At 26.0% G+C, this 22,598-nt stretch overlaps 1 protein-coding gene across 4 annotated transcripts; it reads right to left on the bottom strand.

Moving 5' to 3' along the window:
- Positions 1-1,902: 1,902 nt before the first annotated feature.
- LOC107168048 (uncharacterized) lies at positions 1,903-22,178 on the bottom strand. Of its 4 annotated transcripts, none has more exons than XM_089218195.1 (9): positions 19,666-22,178; positions 18,593-18,812; positions 10,210-10,310; positions 7,968-8,148; positions 7,727-7,878; positions 6,806-6,981; positions 6,494-6,704; positions 6,252-6,407; positions 1,903-2,589 (listed from the first exon to the last, which is right to left on the bottom strand). In XM_089218195.1, the coding sequence occupies exons 3-9, from the start codon at positions 10,301-10,303 to the stop codon at positions 2,411-2,413; spliced, it is 1,149 nt and encodes a 382-aa protein (XP_089074321.1). In that variant the 5' UTR covers positions 10,304-10,310; positions 18,593-18,812; positions 19,666-22,178; the 3' UTR covers positions 1,903-2,410. The 4 variants fall into 4 exon arrangements, with proteins under 4 accessions (XP_089074321.1, XP_089074322.1, XP_089074319.1 ...); XM_089218196.1 differs by having other exon boundaries at positions 19,625-22,178; XM_089218193.1 differs by lacking the exons at positions 18,593-18,812; positions 19,666-22,178 and adding an exon at positions 17,190-17,618.
- Between the last annotated feature and the right edge of the window lie 420 nt (positions 22,179-22,598).

The raw sequence follows: 22,598 nt of genomic DNA on the forward strand, positions 1-22,598 counted from the left end.
GTGTACATTTGTGCAACCATGCATCAATATGTATTGCAATCAAACAAGTTTCAAATCCTGTGGCTTTAAAAGCCCCAAGAAGTGAAAGAATATTCACGCAGAATCAGATATCGGATTTTAATTTTGAAAATATATTTGAATTTCTTATTATTTTTTTCTAGATTTTAAAGGAAATTAATTTTTGATTTATTATATTGTTTAATTTATAAGTGCATAGTTTGTAGGTATCAAATTAATTTGCTTTTTTTTCAATTCGTTTCCACGTAATGTTACTAAAAAAAAAATAAAATAAAAATTCATTTTCAAAAACAGATAAAAAGCGAACAAATTCAAATATATTTTCAACCTTAAAATTGGACTTCTGGAAGAATATTCTTTACGAAGTATTAAAACATAGCTCTAGAATCAGTAGTGAGAGAAGTACTTGTTTATGCCACGGGTTTGAGAATAGGAGAACATCAAATATAACAGTATAACACTAGCAGCATATGCGCACTACGTAATAATCAGTGTTTATTTCAGGGGGGGGGGGGTAATATCCCCCCTCCGGAGAAAAATGTATCCCCCCCTCCGAAAAAAAGTATGACATTATTACGTAAATATTATAATATGGTGCGATTATATATAGGTTAGGTTAGGTATAGTTAGACATACCCCCTTGAAAATTTACGATTTTTAATATTTAATTTTTGCATTACAAGATTTATTATGTTATTATCAATTTTAATTTTTTATAATATGTATTATAATTATAATAATATACATTAATATCGATTCGGGGAAAAAAGGTTTCGGGTTTTCGGACATAAGGGAAAACATTCATTGGGGATAATACAGATAATCTAAAAGATGCCTTATCACCATTTTTAGTTCTTACCTATACCCCAGAGTTATAAATAGAACTGAAGTGGTAAGTAAAGACTTAAGACGTAATTTTCAGAATCACGATTTGCTGAATCATATTTATTCAGAATTATACTATTCTACTATATATTATATCGGTAGGTACCGTATAATGTACGTATTGCAAGTATTGAGATTGTATTATTTTAATAAGTAATAAGTTATTTTTCAATCAGGTCAACATAATTTTTGTGACAAACCTTATACCTACAAGTCTATATCTGTCTTGTACAATAGACAATTTGGCATAGTCACCACCTGTTAATAAAGTGGATTTGTAAAAATGTTTGGGCTCTTTGCAGAGTAGGTAATTACATTAATTAATATTTTTTATAGTTTTGTATTTTCATTGTTTCTGTTTTCTACGAAATTTTACCAAAATAATCTCGTCGTTGCTATTATTATTGTACCTATATTGTATGAAGTGAAGGTTCACTATTGGCTACTATATGAAATATGTTATTTCAATAACAGCATTCGCCAAAGAAAAAAATCATTTAATTAAAATATCAATTTTTGATTTTTTTAAAAACAATTAACTTTGAAATTATTCATACAAAACTATGGAGTCAATGGACCCATCACATGATTAAGTAGATATTTAAATACAAATAAGCCCTTGGAAAGAAAGAGGAACTCTTCTAATAAACTAAAAGTACAAATTTAAAAATAGTTAATCTAGTATAAACTGTAAAGCATCATGATTATATAAAGTCATATAGAGCTGATCATAAAAAGTTGCACGGGTATCAAATTGAGATGGAAACGAGAGCATACTGTTGTAGCAACTAATCAGCTTTGGAAAAATAAAGCAAGAATTTTATTTTATTATTATGTTTATTTACTTAACTGTTAAAGTGTAAAATCAAAACCATTTTAGTGATTCGAGGATCGATTGAAAAGCAGAAAAATAATATCCCTATTATTACAATCATAATCATAGTAGTGTTGTATTAAATATAATTTTAATGATTATTTTAATAATTAAAAATCAAAATATTTTGATAGTAAAAATTATACAGTTATATTTGTTTAAATACAATTAAGTAACTTAGTACTACTACTATTACTATAAAATAGGTAATAATAAATCAATAATACTAATATGAAGGGCAATAATTATAATGATTAATGATAATATTAAAATTAATGAATAGATAGGTACCTAATAAATAATAGAAATTAATAGCAAAGTATCTATAGTAAATAGTATAAATAGTGTGAAATAGGTACATGGTATAAACTTGACAATTATTGACAGAGAGATTAGTAACATGCCAGTTCGTAATTTTTTAACTATACCTATGCCATATGGCTGTATTATAATTCAAAATATTTATATTCAATATAATTTGTATCAAAATTTGAATTTTAAAAATACATTCATAGCCCACAAAAGAGTTCACTAATTATTCACGTATTTTATAACCGCCAAGATTATTATTCTGATACAAACGGAGAATGGAATATAATATAATTTAATTTAATTAAATATCTCAATTAGTTTTCACTCAGTTTCTGTAAGTGTAGCCATGGTTACAGATTCGGTTTCAATTACGCTTCCATTTAATGTATTTATTACAATTGATATCTTGTACATGGTAGATGGTTTCAGGTCCGATAAGTATGCAAAAGGTGTATAGTCTTGTTTCATATAGCTTTCAACGGATTTGTATGCCGGAGGTTCTAAAAAATAAAATACATATTTTATTTAAAAAAAGAAAAAAAAAACCAGAAACGTCAGTCTGCTGTATAGACACGGGTATTGAGACCATGTTTTCTATTGATTTCATAAAAATATTTTGTTTCAATAGATATCTAATTTTTCAAGGTTCATGTAAGACTCTTCCTGGTAATCCAATGCACTGTCTCAGATGTAATTGGTGTTAAGATCTTTTCACTAATTATTATGTTACTTAAAGTACCTCTTATGGGGAAAAAAACTCGTTGGGTTCTATCATTGGATAGTCTTCCTGCTCATGTCACTCAAATTTAAAAAAGCGGGTAAGTAGTGGATGTCGCTCTGCTGTACTGTAGGTTACTGTAATGGATGGGATTAAATTTGAATGCAATGATAGGTATCATTAAAGGTATCATTTTAGGTATACGAAAAACGATTCTGAACGGAGATGATTTGCCAGTCTATAGGATATATTAGGTATATTTAAATATTGTCATATATTCTATTTTGAAATAAATATTTTATTTTTCAATTAAGTCGCATTTTGCATAAGGCATAGTTAATCAATTAGTGTAGTTATCATGTAGTTATCATAATTCATAATACCTTATATTATCATAGATATACGAATACCTGGTTTGAGGATAAATCGTTATCATTAAGCGATTTCATAAAAATTTAAAACTCAAACGCTCAAAACATTTTTCCTATAATGACACTTCAAATTTTCTCTATAGCTATTTGAAGCAAAACTTATGGAAAACTTGGTGTTAAATTTTATAACCTTAGATATAAATACAAACAATATTATGAATTCTGAACTACAAAATAATTTGCAAATATTCATGGTTTTGACGAATTTTTGTCAATATTTGAAATTCAAATGCTAATAAAAATTTAATTTGAATTTCCAGTGGACATTTTTTTTGTGATAAAGATTGAAAAACTTGTGAGGAGCCTTGAATTAAATTTTCAAATCTTAGGTATAAAAGGAAAATTTTTTATGAATTTCTAGAATAAAATAATTTACGAATTTTCGTGATTTTTAGGTATGATGTCAAAATTAAAATTTGAATGCATGTAAAAAAAAAATGTAGCTATATATTTCTTTTATTTTTCAACTGCTATTGCAAAACTATATTATGAGCCTTGTATTAAATTTTCAAGTCTTAGAATTAAAAAGAAAATACTTGATGAATTTCTAGTTTAAAATTATTTGCGAATTTTCGTGATTTTTATGTATTTTGTCAAAATTCAGACTTTGAATACTTTAAAAACAAAAATGTATTCATGTATATTTCTTTTATTTTTCAATTGCTATTGTAAAAATATGTTAGGAGCCTTGTATTAAATTTTCAAATCTTAGATCTAAAAAGAAAAATTTTTATGAATTTCTATCTAAGATAATTTGAACATTGCCGTAATTTTTATGTATTAAGTCAATATTTGAACTTCAAATGCTAATAAAATAAAATTGTGCCTATGTATTCTTATAATTTTTTAATCACTTTAAGAATAACTTATGAAGAACTTTGTATTAAATTTTCAAGTATTTTGATAGGGCCAAAAAAATTTTATCGACACTTCAAAAAAAAATTTTCAGACAAATTGAAAATTTCAGTCGTCTATAAATATCTCAAAAAAAGTCAAAATATTTTGAAAATTATATCATGTAAAGAAAATTCCAATCTTAATAACTGGTAAAATTTTCAAGTCCCTAGGACTTATACTTTTTGAATAATAACAAATATTTAAAATCGTTTCAGGATAAATCGTTATCGTTACGCTATTTCGTAAAAATTTAAAATTCAAACGCACTTAAAATTTTTCCTATAATGATGCTTCGAATTTTCTCTATAGCTACTTGAAGCAAAACTTATGGAGAACTTAGTGTTGTATTTTTAATCCTTAGTTATAAACGCAAAAAATTTAATGATTTTTCAACTTCAAAATTACTTGCAAATTTTCGCGTTTTCGACATATTTCGTAAAAATTTGAACTATAAACGCTTATAAAAAAAAATTGTGATTTACGATTTTTAATTTTGTTAGCTACAATAAGAACAACTCATAAGGAACCTTGTATTAAATTTTCAAGTTTTTTTGGTTGTCCAAAATTTTTTTACCGACACTTCAAAAAAAAATTGAAAATTTCAGTGGTCTATAAATAACTCAAAAAAAGTCAAAAATGTTTGAAAATTAAACTGTATATAGATAGCACTAACATAAACATTTGGTGAAAATTTCAAGTATTTAAAGTGATTAGTTTTTGAATTACAACCATATAAAAAAATCGATTTTTTTGAAAACTATTGGAAAATGTTTACTTTTGACCTCTATAATGCACCAAGGATCTTCAATTTTACATCAGAAACCACCCCCTAAGTTTGAAATCGAAGCATTATTTCGACTAGTTATGCTGTACACAGACACAAAAAAAAAAAAAACAAAAACAAAAAAAAAATAAAAACACACATCATTGTAAAATCAATACATTCATCACTTCGTTCAGAATCTAAAAAAAGAAGACAAATTGATTTTAAATATTCAATAATAGAAAAAAATCGGTGAGTTTGTCTAATATACATAAAATATACTCATATGTCTTGATAAGTACATTTATATATTTTTATATATACATATTATTGAATTAATTATTAGTTATTTGATATTTCTATACTTTATTAAATTGGTTAAAGTTTAAAACTGTTTGGTATTAAAATACACTTATTTTTAATATCTATAGTTCATAAGCCCATAGGTTAGACAGCTCATTTGCCCATGGTCCCTAATCCCTATAGGTAACTATATTAAGCCGATCCGGTATGCTACACTGCATAGGTACCTTCCAAACCAGTCACCTCAAGTTTTCCTCGTCATAAAAGGTCACTTTAATGGATGTCTTAAATTCTTAAACTTTGAAGTCAATGATAAATATTCGTAGCTAAAAGTAGGTTCGTTGTATAAATGACTTCTAACTATTTTTAAATGTCATTGTATATAGACTTATAGTATATCTACAGGAAATAGTATTAAACAATGACAAAAATGTTCAAGTCCCTACGGATAATTTTCATTTTTGAATTACAATAATATAACAGAATTTGTTATTTTTCAGGAACTTTGAATTACATTTGTAAGCATAACATTTTTTACATAGAAAAACTATTTTTTAAATACCTTTAAATAGTTAAATATTTAATTTTTTCTAAATTATTTTTAACTCTAAAGAAAATGATAACTTATTTAATAGTGGAATATTTCAATTTACAGTAAATATTTATTTTTTTATATACCTAACAGAATTCGTTCAAGTATAAATTGTTATTAATGGTTTAAATATCCAATATCGATATATCGTCAAAATTTGAATTTCAAAGTACTTCTTACATTCAGTAACAAAAACAACAGTTGATCAGTTTTTCTAATACAAAAAGTATTTTAAAACAAAATATCACATTAATAAAACCAACATGTTTCATTAATTGTATTATACTGAATAATACATAACTAATATAAAATAAAATAATATTTATGTATAAATAGGTAGGTATCTTAATAACTTACAGACTTACAGTGCTGGATAAAAATAAAAGATTACTAAAAATAAATACTAAATAGGACATAGGTTTAATAATTGATATTAAAATAAAGAAATAGTGTCTTACTTAAGCATGAATAATTGTCCTCGGAACGTATTGGACAATAAAATACGTGAAAATCACGAATGAAATCTATCTGTTCTGAACAGTCGAACTTCCACCTCAAAGCCATGTATGTGTTGCCGACCTCACTGATCCAAAAGCTTTTTACTTTGCTTGTTTCTAAACACGTATAAATAGAAAACACATTATAATACTTTAACGAATATGAAAAAATTTTAAAATAATGATCGTTTTTAATAAATTACTGTTACTCGTTATATGCAATGTTGCACACGTCTCCCACACCATTCCACTACTGACTGATTTAAAAATATAAGCTCCATTTCCACTGGAACTGGTTTTTTGTAAAGTCTCACTGTTGGCACTTATCGCAAATTGATAATCTTTCCAAATATCTTTTACGGTAATAATATAGCTATTCTCTGTACTTGGAATATGTATCCAGTCCATATAGCCCTTAAAAAATTATTTCAAAATGGAATCAGTAAAATATTATAAAAGAATTTAAGTCTAAAAGCATATTTTTTTCTGATGATAATATGTTTTAATTTACGTACATTACACTGGTTTGGATGGACCATGTCATTTTCACACCAATACAGTGTGTAATAGTTCAGTTGATTTGGAGTAAATAGTTTCTGTTTATCATCAATTTTCCATGACAACTCATAAATACCTTGATCGTTATACGTTTTAACTTTTGTCAGCGATAACGATGCAGAATCATTATGTTCTATGGGTAACAATCATCATATTAATATTACATATATATATATTAATAGAACTTCAAATATAATAGTTAAGTACAACGTTAAAAAAAAAAGTGGCGTGTTTAAAGTTAGTGTTCAAATAATTTTTTCTACAAATGTGAATTTAAATGATTGTCTATGATACCAAATACTATTAGATAATATTAGGTAGGTAATTAATTTTTTGAAATCATATTCAAGTCTTTTTTTTAAAATAAATTAAATTTTTTCATTGTCACTTTTCAGTTGTCAATTATGTATTTGTGTAACTTGTACGAAGTTAGTTTTAAATTAAAAACAATAATTATTAATATGATAAAATGTTGATAAATATTGTTTTCCTCTACTTTGACTATCAAATTGGTAATTGTAATTATGTATAATAAAATTGCTATATAAAGTGATATCTTAATGCATGTAATTGATTACCTATGCATTTGTAATTGCATTATAAGAGTTTAGTAGAAAATAAATACACTACAATAAGGATCTTATATTTTGATGTATATATATACCTACCTAGTACCTAGCCAATTTAAATACGTAATAAATTAATGTGAGTGTGGGGACAAAACACAAAATTCAATTTTGCATACTGCAGTTTTAAAATCACAGATTTAGCTCCTCTACTTAATTTTTCACATCCCAATCACTGATTAAGTATATTATAGATTATACAAATAGAATAATATATCATATCATATATACATATATACAATAAATACTTACTGCCTGGTGAACTCGGTATGTATATACTTGCGTACTTTTCTGATAAACCATGTTTATTTGCCGAGTACACTCTGATATTGTATCCAATATTTAATTCCAGTCCGACAAACGTGGCATGGTTTGCAAACACACTATTGCATGGATGGTAAATCCTAGGTTGAAGAACAATTAAAATTTGTAAATCATAAACTAAATCAAATAATAATAATATATGTTAGGTAAAATCAAGGATGGTACTTACACGGTGTTGTTATCCGCCATAGACGTATAATAAGCACGGTACTCAAAAAAGTCATCAATACTGTGTTTCTCATTTTCATGAACGTTTTGCCAATATACGATAACGTCTCTTGTGATATCGTTGACGGATGACGGCACGCATTCAAAGCTTCCAATATCTATTTTAGGAGGTCGTTTAGGCGCTGCAACAATAATTATATATTAGTTAAACGATAGTAATTAACTTTACAATTCTTTTTACACATTCTATAGTACATAGGTACTATTGCAGTATTACAATAAAATTATAAACGGTGAAAAATTCAGGGGAAATGAAAAACGACCAAGGAGAATAAGTCCTAACCAAAAACAAAAAGGTTCGACAGAAATAAATTGTAATTGAAAAGTTTATTATTTATAAAGAATCAAAAAATAAAATACCTAGAGTAAAATTGTATTACTACTATATATTACTACCTATATGATTATTATATTGGCTATATTAGTAATCACTTACGATTTCATTGCATACTAAAATATCCAATATAGTAATAAAGTGTCATAGTTTTATATAAATGTTGTTTCATAAGTCATAACGTTTTATATTGTACCTATTTCTCGTAATTTCATGTTTAATAATATTTTTAGAATTTTTGATTCTTCAAAAATAGTTTAATTTATAAATAAAAAACATATTCCAAGACAAGAAATATAAGATAATTTTTTCTATAATCATTTGGTATTGGACAAATTATTTGATGAATATTAATACTATATAATATAGTATCATCTATTTTATTTTATTTTTTAATATTAATATTAATAACTAACTGTAGGTATACGTATCTAACATAATAATATATTCTTTTCAAACTTTTTCTACTTTTTGTCCGAAATTTTTTTCAAGGGTCCATTGAAAGAAACTAACCAAATATTTAACTGTATCGATTTCGGTAAATTGACAAAATAAATCATCGTGGAATAATATACTGCAAGAAAAAGTCAAATATCACGTGGAAAAAATGTCGCCAGTATAAAATGCAGCTGTTATATAATTATACTATATAATTGGAAGAACTTATGCATTTTTAACTACAAAATAATTTGCAATTTGACGAGTTTTGTCAAAATTTGAACTTTAAATGCTTATAAAAACAAAAATTCTTGCCTATATTCTATATATCATATTCTTAAATTTTCAAGCTTTTTAGTAAAGCGAAAAAATATATTTTATTGGTTTTAAAATTGTTATGCCTATAAGTACCTCAAAAAGAGTCAACAAATTTTTTTAATGTCACCATAGTGATAAAATAAAAATTTGCTGAAAATTTTAAGTATCTATACGGTTATTCGTTTTTGAATTACAACAAAAGAAATTATTCGTTGATAAATCGTTTTTTATGAGTAAGTATCCGATATTGTATATTAGGGAAACCTTGTTTGTTCGCCATTTACTAAAAATATACTTCACCTTTAAGGATCAACTTCCATAGACATTTTTTTTATTATTGAATAACTGTAATTATTAAGAAACATACTTGCATAAAGTGTATATAACCTAACAAGTATAATATACTATAATTACTAAAAATAATATAATAATAAATAATAATTTCTAAAATCTAATTACTTAAGTCTAATTAACATATTATTTTGTTGATCTGGGTATTGTTGAAGAGTGACATTGCATATCTTGATGAAAATGATACGCTTTTTGTTTCTTATGTACTCATACTTATTAATTTTAAAGAACTTAATTACGTTATTATAAATTTAATTCAACAGACACCAAATAAACGCAGTGAAATGAGCGTGCGTGAAGGAATACATTTGACATACGAAACCAGAATGAAAGATATAAATTTTTTGGATAAAACTTTTGATAATTTGATCACCACAACCTTGGTTAATTTTCGTGTGCGTAGCCCTAAAAATAAATTCTAACATGATCGACTTTGAAATTGTCCACGATCGGCCTTTTATTGTTAAATAAGTATAACTTTAATTCTTGTATTAAATATTCAAATCTTAGATCTTTTTTTTTAATATCTACTAACTATGACTAACCTATAAGAGACCTAGTATTAAATTTTTAACCTTTTCAACCGAGCAAAACAAATATTTATAGACAATAAATAATAAAAACTTAAAATGTGGTGTAGCACTCCTACTTATAGGAATTCCGCGATTTTTTTACCTACTAAACTATTGTAACCATAATAGTAAAATGTACCTAATTAGTTTTCTTAGTATGAAATTCTTACTTCTGGCAAAAGATTGTGTAGTTAAATATACCACAATTAACATTATTGCAGCCATTGATCTTGGTGTTACATATATTTGTTCCATATTACTCATGACAAATCTGTAATAAAAACAATTTATATTAATTTATCTTTTAAACAAATGGAAATTACACTATCCATTAATTCTAAATATTTAATGCTTTTTGAGTCACTCATAGATCGTGATGCTATATTAAGTTGCATTTTAATAATTTAAAATGTTTTATTCCTAACAAAATAGTTTGGTAATTATGGCTTCACCCATGGCAAAATAAATACTTTTTACAGTGTGTTACGTTCTCCGACTCTCATTGCAGGTTGCATATACCAAAGCATTAAGATCGGAGAACCTAAAACATAGGAAAAATTGAGAATGCGCACGCAAGATTCAAACACGTATTGTTGTTGACATACCTTTATATTTTATCATGGCTGTACCTACACTGTTATTGGCTACATGGATAAGATTATATTCATTATAAAGAACACATATCGGCCATCATACTGTATGACCAGGGCCGACTGAATCAAAGGGCAAAGGGGTTGTAATGATTGAGGGCCCTCATATGTGCAGGGCATTACGGTCAGGATTAATTATAAACCAATAAATAATTGCAACAATTAAATACTGCACAACGGCACACTAATATTTTATTAAAATATACAGGGTGATTGATTTATCATAAAACACTCATTATTTCAAAAAGTTCTTTTGACTTTTTTCAAAATATTTTTTTACATGGTTTCAAGTTGTTAAAAGAACCAACGTTTTTATTAAAAAAATATATTTTTTAATATTTTTTATCCTTATCATTTTTTAAGTTTTTTACTTTTTTGAATTACAACATTTAATTTCATATTCCAAAGCAGAATATTTTTCTAAGTATTTTGATACATAGAAATCGACTTTGGGGCTAGTAGTTAATGAGTTATAAGTATTTATAAAGTATAGACAAGTGGAGTAGTGGACAAATATTTTGCGGGGTAACCCCGTACCACTCCACTCTGCCAATCTAAACTTTAAATACTTATAACTCATAAACTACTAGCCCCAAATTCGATTTTTATATATCAAAATACTTAGAAAAATATTCTGCTTTTAATGAAATTAAAGCTCTATGTTGTCATTCAAAAAAGTGAAAGACATAAAAAATGATAAGGCTAAAAAATATTTAAAAATATAATTTTTTAATAAAAACGTTGGTTTTTTAACAACTTGAAACCATGTAAAAAAATATTTTGAAAAAAGTCAATACTTTTTGAAATAATGAGTGTTTGATAAATCAATCACCATGTATAATAAACAATACCTATGTGATAACTTACAAAATTAAAGAACATTTAATAAACTCGAAATCGGAGCGTACACAGCACGATAGCTGTTGATCCGCAAATGACAGGACGTCGAGTAGAACTGAGAACAATACTTATTATCATATTATCACATTATTATTATTACTATTACATGTTATCACTTATTAATACACAGGTGTAGCGGGCCCGTGAGCCGTTATTCATTAATCAGTGCATTGTTCAACATAAAAAACTGTAGATTGATTTGCTATTAATACGTCATAGGGTAAGACATTCCTCTATGAGTAACTAACATGGTAATATAAGTTTATGAAACATTAGTCATGATGTGTAAGAAATATGAATTGAAAATACTTAACTAAATTGTTTATTTAAAAAATATCATTATTATAATATTATTGTTACTAGATTTAAATGATTGTGTATAGGTACTACATTTAATGATCATACAGCTTTTGCAGCGATGGTTGAATGGTTGATAAAGTAATGGATACAACATTCTACAAAATATAATTCTAATATTACTACGTCTTTGTTTATAATAAAAATAATATTTGGTACATGACTGCTACATGTTTGCTACATAATATATATAATATAATAATGATAATAATAATATGGAGTCAAATAATTCACAATATTATAATTTACTTTATGATTCCTTCAATAATTTGATAAACTGATACTAAAATGTGTGATTAATCATTTATTAATTATCGTTTAACAGTATTAGAAATTTAATCTATTAATTTATCATTTATTTTTGATAGTTTGAAGTTTTTAGATAGTATACAACTTCAATATTTCAGTTTCCACTTTTCAGTACCTAAGTGAAGTTAAGTCTTTGTTTTAATAATTTTAACTGCAAGTAGTACAAGTAGTAGGTACCCAATTTACAATCTCAAGTCTTAGTTTAAGTAGCAAATAAGTTTTTGTTTAAAGAAAACTATAATTTTAATACAATTATACATAATAATTTTAAATAGGTAGTAAAGTTTTAATCAATAAAATGTATTTATCTACAATATTATTTATTTACTAATAGTCTATTTATTAATATGATATATTTTAAATTGGTAAATAATAGGGTATATACTTCTTATTTATAGCAACAAATAAGTTTCCATATGATAATATAGTAGATACAATAGTGGAACAAATGTACTTTAACACCTCTTGCAATTTTTTTTTTTAACTTTCTTATATTAACTACTTTAGAAACATGATACAATCAGAATTTGTCGGTTGGACTTAGTTTCGAAATTATAGTCTTTGGGAGTAAGCAATTTTATGATTTTTACGCTATATTTATCATAACGCTATTGTTAAAGTATAGGAAGCAAGTAAGGTAGAGTATGATAACTGATAAGTAGTTGAACGCTACGCCTGCCGGCTCCAATTGCCAGACTCGATGACCTATTAAAGTAACCTAAGTATATAATGGCTCCCAAGCTCCTCGGAGCTAAAATATCCGAACTGAGGAAAAGGGTTGATCCCTTTTTGGATCGTAGGGAAGGGGAAGCGTATCGTATAACCTAATAAGCTGCGTTGAGCCCAGATAAATAGTTTGTTATATAGATATAGATAGAGATAATATACTAAAAATCTAACTAGATAAAGATAAAAATAAGCTCTACTTAAATTATCTATTTATTAGATAAAAGATAATCGGAATTAATCTAGATAAAAAGCAGATAAATTAAAAAAAAAAAAACAACATTTTAAAATTAAAATTGTATTCGATCAAAAAGATGCATCAGGTTTATCATATAAACAATATTTTGTATTTGTTTAAGGTGTTTGAAACTTTATAGGTAAGTTGATTCCCGAGACCTATTTTATGTATTAGTTGATTCCCGGGTCATTAAGGTATGAGTTAATTCCCAAAAAAAATTGAAAAAAGGTAATCACTGATTATAATGCATCATATCCGTATAATACAGAGACCTAATCGTATCGCATATCGTATCGTAAAATACTAAAATAAAAATGGAAAATCTTCAATAATATAGAATTCGTATATTTATTTGTAAAATAATTAAAATATACACAAAAATTCTACAATATTACATAATTTATGTATTTATTTATAAAAAAATTTAATTATTCTAAAATATTTAATTATTCCAAAATATTTAAAAATATTTAAAATAAAAATAGCACCAGATTACTTGAAATTAAATGAAACGTATACATATATCGAAAACTTTCCGATGGTATTACTACATAAAAATATTTATTTAAATTAAAATCCGTTCCCTAGTAATCAGATATCGTTTAATTTTTATATTATGATAACCGGTAAGCCTTTCTTTAAAGATATCTGAAATAAAATTACCGTTAATCGTTTAAAACCCGTTGATCAGGTGTTTTGTTACTTGTTAAAACTAGTTTTGGAAAATCATTTATTTTTAAGTCGTTTATTTAAGCAATTTGTGGTTTGATAACAATAACAATTATTGTTACAAAATCAAAAACTTAATGTGCTTTAATTTGGTTGATTGTCACCCAATTTCAATATTCATTTTTCAAACTGCTTTAAAGTTTAAAACATATGATCAAAAACTAAATTGCATGAGATTTTTTTTTTATTGAGTTACAATTTTCTTATATTTTATAGCTATAAAAAACCGTAACTAAATACAATAATTTTCCACCATGATTTTAGACACTAATTTAAACGTTAACCAAAAATTTTAAACTATAAAATAATATCATTGACCAAATTATAAATTGTGACAGAGTAACACGATATAATTACTACGTAAAACTCCGACTATATTATTTTTTATTAAAATATCGTAAATATTATAAGACTCTATTCCACCAACTATTTCGTCAATGCACGACAACGACGACGTTTATAACGGTATTTATAACATAAGGATATACCATTATATATATACAGGGCGATTTTTTTATCATGAACCACTCATTATTTCAAAATGTATCAATGTTTTTGAAAAAATTTTTTTACAAAGTTTCATTTTGTTAAAAAAACAACGTTTTTAGGAAAAAATTATATTTTTTAATATTTTTTATCCTTATAATTTTTTAAGTTTTTTACTTTTTTGAATGGCAACCTAGAGTTTTAATTCCATATTCCAAAGCAGAATATTTTTCTAAGTATTTTGATACGTAAAAGTCGAATTTTGGACGAGTAGTTTATGAGTTATAAGTATTTAAAGTTTAGATTGGCGGAGTGGAGTGGTACGGGGTTACCCCGCAAAATGTTTGTCCACTACTCCGCTTGTCTAAACTTTAAATAATTATAACTCATAAACTACTCGTCCAAAATTCGATTTTTACGTATCAAAATACTTAGAAAAATATTCTGCTTTGGAATATGAAATTAAAACTCTAGGCTGTCATTCAAAAAAGTAAAAAACTTAAAAAATTATAAGGATAAAAAATATTAAAAAATATAATTTTTTCATAAAAACGTTGTTTTTTTAACAACATGAAACTTTGTAAAAAAATATTTTCAAAAACATTGATACTTTTTGAAATAATGAGTGGTTTATGATAAAAAAAATCACCCTGTATATATATATATATATTATTATTATTATTTTTACCGGTTAAGTTTCAACAGAGAGCGATAATCGACGGCAAATAATTGGGGGAAATAATTTAAAAATAACTAGAAAATGAAATTCAACTATATAATCATTACAAAATATTCAATATTTATTATTTTTAAATATATTTTGCGCTAAATATATTTATTGTAACTATATGTATATAATTCAAGTAGGTTTTAAATACCATGAAGTAACCATTAATTAATTTAACTCGTGGATAGGTTTTATTATCTATTATAACGATTCCATACTATATGAAAATATGGTAAAATTTAAATCAAATACATTAATTATTGAATTAACTGATTAGATTACACTATTATGAATTGATTTTAGTTGAAATTTAAAAATATTATTCGTGGTCACTTTAAACTTTAAACGTACACACATAGAGACATTTTAAATTACTTTTAAAGCAAAATATACATCCATAGGTATCATTTAGACATACAAAAAAAACTATGGCATAGTTACACATATTTTAAAAACACATAGGTAATAATAATAATTATATAATATATTATAAATATGCATTTTTATCATTATAATAAAGGTGTAATATTTAAATGTTTAATGCATGAATGATATACAAATGATCAATTGAAAAACGTTTTAGTGATTAGATATATAATAATATTATAATGTCATAGCCTGTTTTTCTATAGTCCTTTCAATTTCGAATAATACAATAACGATTAGAACACGCATGGCTGTACGATACAACCGCCTTATTATAACCATACTAAACACAGACCCATAGAGGATAAAAGGTGGTACCTATACTGCAGTGAAACCTACACAGCCTATATCACGGGTGGTCTGGTGGTCAACCTTTTTTTGTAATGATCTTTTATACTGAAAACATAATACCTTTCGTTATACAAAATCACACAACTATTATCGACAGCTGTCACAAAGAATCAATGGGTTCAAAAATAAATTATATCAAAGAAGAATCGAGATTGTCCCCAATCGACCTTTTGTTCGCCCTTGTCTGGATTATAATATTGAATTATTATCAATCCCCACGTATAATTCAAAGCCGTTCACTATCGAGATCAAGTTTTTTCTCTATTAATATATTGTTACTCGTAATTTTATAATGTTTATAATGTATATAATATGTAAAATGTTTATTTATTTTTATGGTAAATATGTATATAGGCAATGATATTTTATGCTATTGTACATAGTATTTACAGTTTAGACGCACTGTTATATCTGCAGTTGTCTTTTTATACTCTACAAGAACTCATTAATCATATTTTCAATAGCTATCTATTCATACTATCATAATTCAATTGCTTCTCGTATCTTAATCCTAAATTAATACCGAGGCAGGTAGGTAGGTAATAATGAGTTCTCAAATGGAAATTGGACTTGTATAGTTATGAACATTTTAAACTTGGGCGCAAAGATTAAACTTTGTAATACTTATAAATATTTCAAAAATCTCAATAATTTATTTATAGTTATGGCCAAGACTGCTGCAATATTTCAAACGTTATTTCAGAAAAAGTGAAATTCAAAATAGTATAGATTTTAATAATTTATGTTGAATATATATATAATAAAATACAGCTAAATTTACCTTTTTCTTGAATCGAATGAAAATAATAAAAAAACACAACTGTTGTAAAGGAAACACTTTTCTAAGGATCTGAAAATATAATCAATATTAATGTTCTTTTAAAAGTGATAATCTACATTGAATTTGAGCGACGCACTCGTATTACCTATGTTCAAAATTGTTTAGGCTCAAATTGAAAAATACCTCGAAATATAATAAATAAATTATAAATATAATATAATTCATGGCGAAGTTTGTAGACCTACCATAAATATATACCAATGCTAGCTTTTATTCGTATGCTTGTTAGCTAAATGGATTTTCGTCCCCTGATAGAAACCTAATATACCCTTATATATTCATTAAACACATGTTTATTGTTAACGTAAGTCCTATTACTCATTAGGTACTTGAAAATGTTTTAGCAACCGAACTAGAGTGCCCCTACACACGTGCTATTCTGAGTATTTTGTAAAATGTAATTTGGTTACTGTATGCTATTCGATGACCACCAACATCCGTTTTCAATAATCATTATTCATTAGGTACCTCATTAGTAGACTCAAAGCAGGCGTGCAAACGATAAGCCAGACATAAATGTAACAAAGAAAAATATTTGTTAACTATTAAAATATAAATTGTTAATAATAATATAATCGTTTTCTCTTAACAATATTTTCAACTGCATCAATATTTTGATGTAAAATTTGAAATTTTGGACAATGAAGATGTGGAAAAACCCGGATTCAATTTAAAACAAATCTAACTGCTATTCTTAAATACATTGGAATATTAGATATATTTTTAGTTTATAACCTGTTTTATTTTTATAAAAGTAACAATATAATTATTTAGTTGTCTTAGAAATTGGCTAGAACGATCTAGGTATATGCATGACTATACCTAATACACATTAAAATATTACATAATATTGGTATATATCATAACATTATGCAAATCTCATAATAAATTATAGAGGACCAGAAAACATCTAGAAAACATCTAAACAACAATTGAATTATCCGTAATTTATTTTACGTTTCTATTTCTACATAAATGTAGTTGTAGTCTGTACGCTATGTAAGTTAAATACAAGAACAATTAAATAAATAATAGTATGAGTTAACAAATAATTTTAATGGTAGGTAATACAATATAATTATATTAAGAAATATATGGCATTGGTCCATTGAATTAATAAATATTTATACTATTAGAATTTATAGATGTATTCGTATATAGATGACCGATTGCTTACCCTGCGACCACTTACGTAATAATTATGATCTAGTAATATAAATAATAAATATAATATTATGACTTTTGTCATCAATCGATATGAGACAACACTATATTATTATAATTATTATTAATTGTACAAATATACAATATTCATATTTTTGACGTTTGAATTTTAAATTATTCCTTATAAGTCTTTTTTATAACTACCTATTGAGATTTCATAAAATTCTTTTAATACAAATACAAAATTTAGTTAAATTAAGAATTTCTTCTAAGGTTCATTTAAGAAATAGAAAATAAATGTACATCGTAAAACTCATTATGATATTATAAACTCATTACAGAGATGCACATCCCATACTGAAAAAGATGTGGGTTTTTTGAATGTGGTGATATTTTATAAAAAAAACTCTTATTATAATTTTTTTTTATGACAAGAAAATAAAAGTAAATAAGGAATGAATGGATTTGAAAACGGTCAAGTTATAAAACATTCTGTCAGGATTATGTACACCACTGTACGTTGACTTCAAATAAACACACCCGCTATTATAAAATACGTACAATAGTTACATATTGATGATTATAGTTAAGACTTACTAAATAACATTATAATTTATAATATAATATTACTTATTAGATACATACATACCTATTTCAGTATTTGTGATATTATGCTGTATCTTCACGTATTGACGTTTCTTGAAAAATGATGAGGAACAGTAAAATGTATTTTTCTCTATAACTAACTACACAGCCGTAAAGCAAGATGGACCTAATGCAACTGACAAACGACACGGTCGAACCATCTGTTCAAGGCTGCGCTGTCGATTTCATACGGCACCATGGAAGTGGCGGGGGTTGTATTCGAACTGGAAATGTATAAAAACAATTTTATGGATGTTTATTATTCACACACAATACGGACATATTTGCACATTGCCAACAGATGTTGTATGGTTGACCAAACAGGAAATGCGGTGTTAGATGTTAGTACTAGTGAGATGGATTCAGCGATGGAAAATAAATACCCCGTAAATTAGGGTTGAATAGGAATGATTTATCACATATGATTTTTATTTTTTGAAGATTGTGATCACAATTTTTATAAAATAAACATCGAAAAATATGGTTTGGAAAGCCCTTATATAGAAGAGTATATAACAGGGGTGGACAACATGAATAGGTCCACGAGTCTCATGGATAAATCCAATGATATAAAGAGTTAATAAATACATTTTATAATTTTTATAATTTTTATCTTTTTATCGTTAATTAAAAAATATTTTTTTTAAATATAACGAGAGCTGTATTCGACTACGGTACTCACGAGCCACAAGTTTACCACTCCTGGTAATCAGTATAGTATAATATAATGTAACTACTTCAAATATTATTTATAAGTTATATCAAATGTTTTTCTTTATCGACCCGTTATAATTGAGATGAATAGAATCAATTTTATATTGTTATATTCAACGTTGTCATTATAGTTATTTAATTGTATGTTTATGTTAAGCAAGTAAAACATAAATTTTAAAAAGAAATCGTGAGAAGTCGTTAATTTACAGATCTATCAGTGCAGGAAAAATATAAGTGTTCATAAAAATGAAATTTGACTTTACGGTGATATTAATTTTTGTTTGTATAAGGTAGAAAATTGTATGTGTAATAAATTTCAAACCTTTTATGAATAAAATTCATAGAAAAACAATCAAGACTAACAAGGTCAAAACGAAGCCTTGCGACGATATCCCGAATGCGGTCGACGATTTGCAATTGAAATGTAGTCGAAAATGACTCAGTGGTACCAGGGTAACAGACTATTTCCAGGTTACGACGTCGACTGCGACGGCGGAGGCAGAGGCGGCAATTGCTACTCGACGTCTACCTGCATTCCTGTTACTTCTATTCTGATTTTCCATGGAATAATAAAAAATATTAGGTGACTGAAATAAAATATCAATAATTTAAAATATAATGCATAGTTATTTCTACCCCCGTTTTTGCTACTGGTGATTCATTTATTCTGGGTGTTTATATACCATTTTTTGGCCGTGATAAAAACTCGAGTTTAAACTATAGCAAGGCGTATGGGCGTCCCCAAACATTTTTCTAGGGGGGGAGGCAAAATTAATTTAAAAAATAAATGACATTTTTTTATACATTTTATTTCTAATTACATTAAGTATTATGTTTCGTCATTATGGCAAATAAAACATTACAATTAGGTATACATTATTCTTTTTCATTAAATATGAATTCCAATCTCCACGGACTTTCTCTACTAAATTGTGTTGGTGCATTTTCAATAAATTTTCGTTTATCTGAATTTAATTTTTCTATTTGAGCACTTAACATGCATCACTCAGTCTATCATCACCCATCGTTGATCGTAACCATTAATGTACCTACTAAAAGAACGTTCTGCTGTACAGCTTGTAGTCGGAAGAGACAAAAATACTTCTAAAGCAACAGCTATAACTATACTTGGAAAAAACGTACAGCTACAATTTAGCAAATCTATAAAATCAATATCTTGGCAGTCCTTAACTTATTCTTCATGAGTTCGACCTTTCCATATTTTAGATTCTGAACAAAATGATGAATGTATTGATTTTACAATGATGTGTGTGTGTGTGTGTGTTTTTTTTTTTGTTTTTTGTGTGTGTGTACAGCATAACTAGTCGAAATAATGATTCAATTACAAACTTTGGGGGGTGGTTTCTGATGTAAAAGTGAATATCCTTGGTGTAATATAAAAATTTTCCAACAGTTTTTAAAAAATCGAGAAAAACGGGAATTTTTACGCAAAACCAGTTTTCGACCAAATCGATATTTTTATATGAATGTAATTCAAAAACTAATCACTGTAAATACTTGAAAATTTCACCAAATAATTATGCTAGTATTATCTAATTTTCAAACACTTTTGACTTTTTTTGAATTATTAATAGACAACTGAAATTTTCGATTTTTATTTTGAAATGTCGGTAAAAAAATTTTGGATGACCAAAAAACTTGAAAATTTAATACAAGGTTCCTTATGAGTATTTCTTATTGTAGCTAAAAAAAATTAAAATCGTTAGTCACAGATTTTTTTATAAACGTTTATAGTTCAAATTTTTACGAAATCTGTCATAAACGAGAAAATTTGAAAGTAATTTTCAAGTCGAAAAATCATTAAATTGCTTGTGCTTATAACTAAGGATTAAAAATACAACACTAAGTTTTCCATTAGTTTTACTTCAAATAGCTATAGAGAAAACTCGAAGCGTCATTATAGGAAAAATTTTAAGTGCGTTTGAATTTCAAATTTTTACGAAATAACGTAACGATAACGATTTATCCTGAAACGATTTTAAATATTTGTAATATTCAAAAATTATAAGTGGTAGATACTTGAAAATTTTATCAGTTATTTAGATTGGCATTTTCTTTACATGATTTAATTTTCAAAATATTTTGACTTTTTTTGAGATATTTATAGACGACTGAAATTTTCAATTTGTCTGAAAACATTTTTTTGAAGTGTCGATAATATTTTTTTGGCCCTATCAAAATACTTGAAAATGTAATACAAAGTTCCTCATAAGTTATTCTTATAGTGATTAAAAAATTATAAGAATACATAGGCACAATTTTAGATTCTGAAGGAAGTGATGAATGTATTGATTTAACAATGATGTGTGTTTTTTTTTTATATATTTGTTTTTGTGTCTGTGTACAGCATAACTAGTCGAAATGATGCTTCAATTTCAAACTTTGGGGGTGGTTTCCGATGTAAAAGTGAATATCCTTGGTGCATTATAGAGTCAAAAGTAAACATTTTCCAACAGTTTTCAAAAAAATCGAGAAAAACAAAAAAAAATGACATAAAAACGGGAATTTTTACGCAAAACCAGTTTTTGACCAAATAGATTTTTTTATATGGTTGTAATTCAAAAACTAATCACTGTAAATACTTGAAATTTTCACCAAATGTTAATGATAGTGTTATCTATATACAGTTTAATATTCAAAAATTTTCGACTTTTTTTGAGTTATTTATAGACCACTGAAATTTTCGATTTTTTTGAGAATTTTTTTTTGAAGTGTCGGTAAAAAAATGCTGGACAACCAAAAAAACATGAAAATTTAATACAAGTTTCCGTATGAGTTGTTCCAATTGTAACTAAAAAAAATTAAAAATCGTTAGAAATAATTTTTTTAGAAGCGTTTATAGTTAAAAAAAAAAACGAAATCTGTCGAAAACGCGAATATTTGCAAGTAATTTTTAAGTTGAAAAATCTTAAATTTTTTTTTGTTTATAGCTAAGAATTAAAAATACAACACTAAGTTTTCCATAAGTTTTCCTTCAAATAGCTACAGATAAAACTCGAAACTTCATTATAGGAAAAACTTTAAATGCGTTTGAATTTTAAATTTTTTCGAAATAGCGTAACGATAACGATTTATCGTCAAAAGAATTTAAATATTTGTTTTATTCAAAAAGTATAAGTCGTAGACACATGAAAATTTTACCACCTATTTAGATTGGCATTTTCTTTACATGATTAATTTTCAAAATATTTTGACTTTTTTCAGATATTTATAGACAACTGAAATTTTCGATTTTTTTGAGCATTTTTTTTTTGAAGTGTCGGTAAAAAAATGTT

The sequence above is a fragment of the Diuraphis noxia genome, unplaced genomic scaffold (genome assembly GCF_037042655.1).
Source record: "Diuraphis noxia isolate RWA-SAM2 unplaced genomic scaffold, SU_Dnox_SAM2 contig0001, whole genome shotgun sequence".
NCBI lineage: Eukaryota > Metazoa > Arthropoda > Insecta > Hemiptera > Aphididae > Diuraphis > Diuraphis noxia.

Excerpts from the sequence above, each read along its gene's own strand:
- LOC107168048 (XM_089218193.1), bottom strand. The coding sequence starts at position 17,233 with ATGATTATTGAAAACGGATGTTGGTGGTCATCGAATAGCATACA. Across the intron at positions 6,982-7,726 it reads CATACCGAGTTCACCAGGCA|AACATAATGATTCTGCATCG; the intron begins GTAAGTATTTAT and ends TGTTACCCATAG. Across the intron at positions 6,705-6,805 it reads TCCATCCAAACCAGTGTAAT|GGCTATATGGACTGGATACA; the intron begins GTACGTAAATTA and ends TAATTTTTTAAG.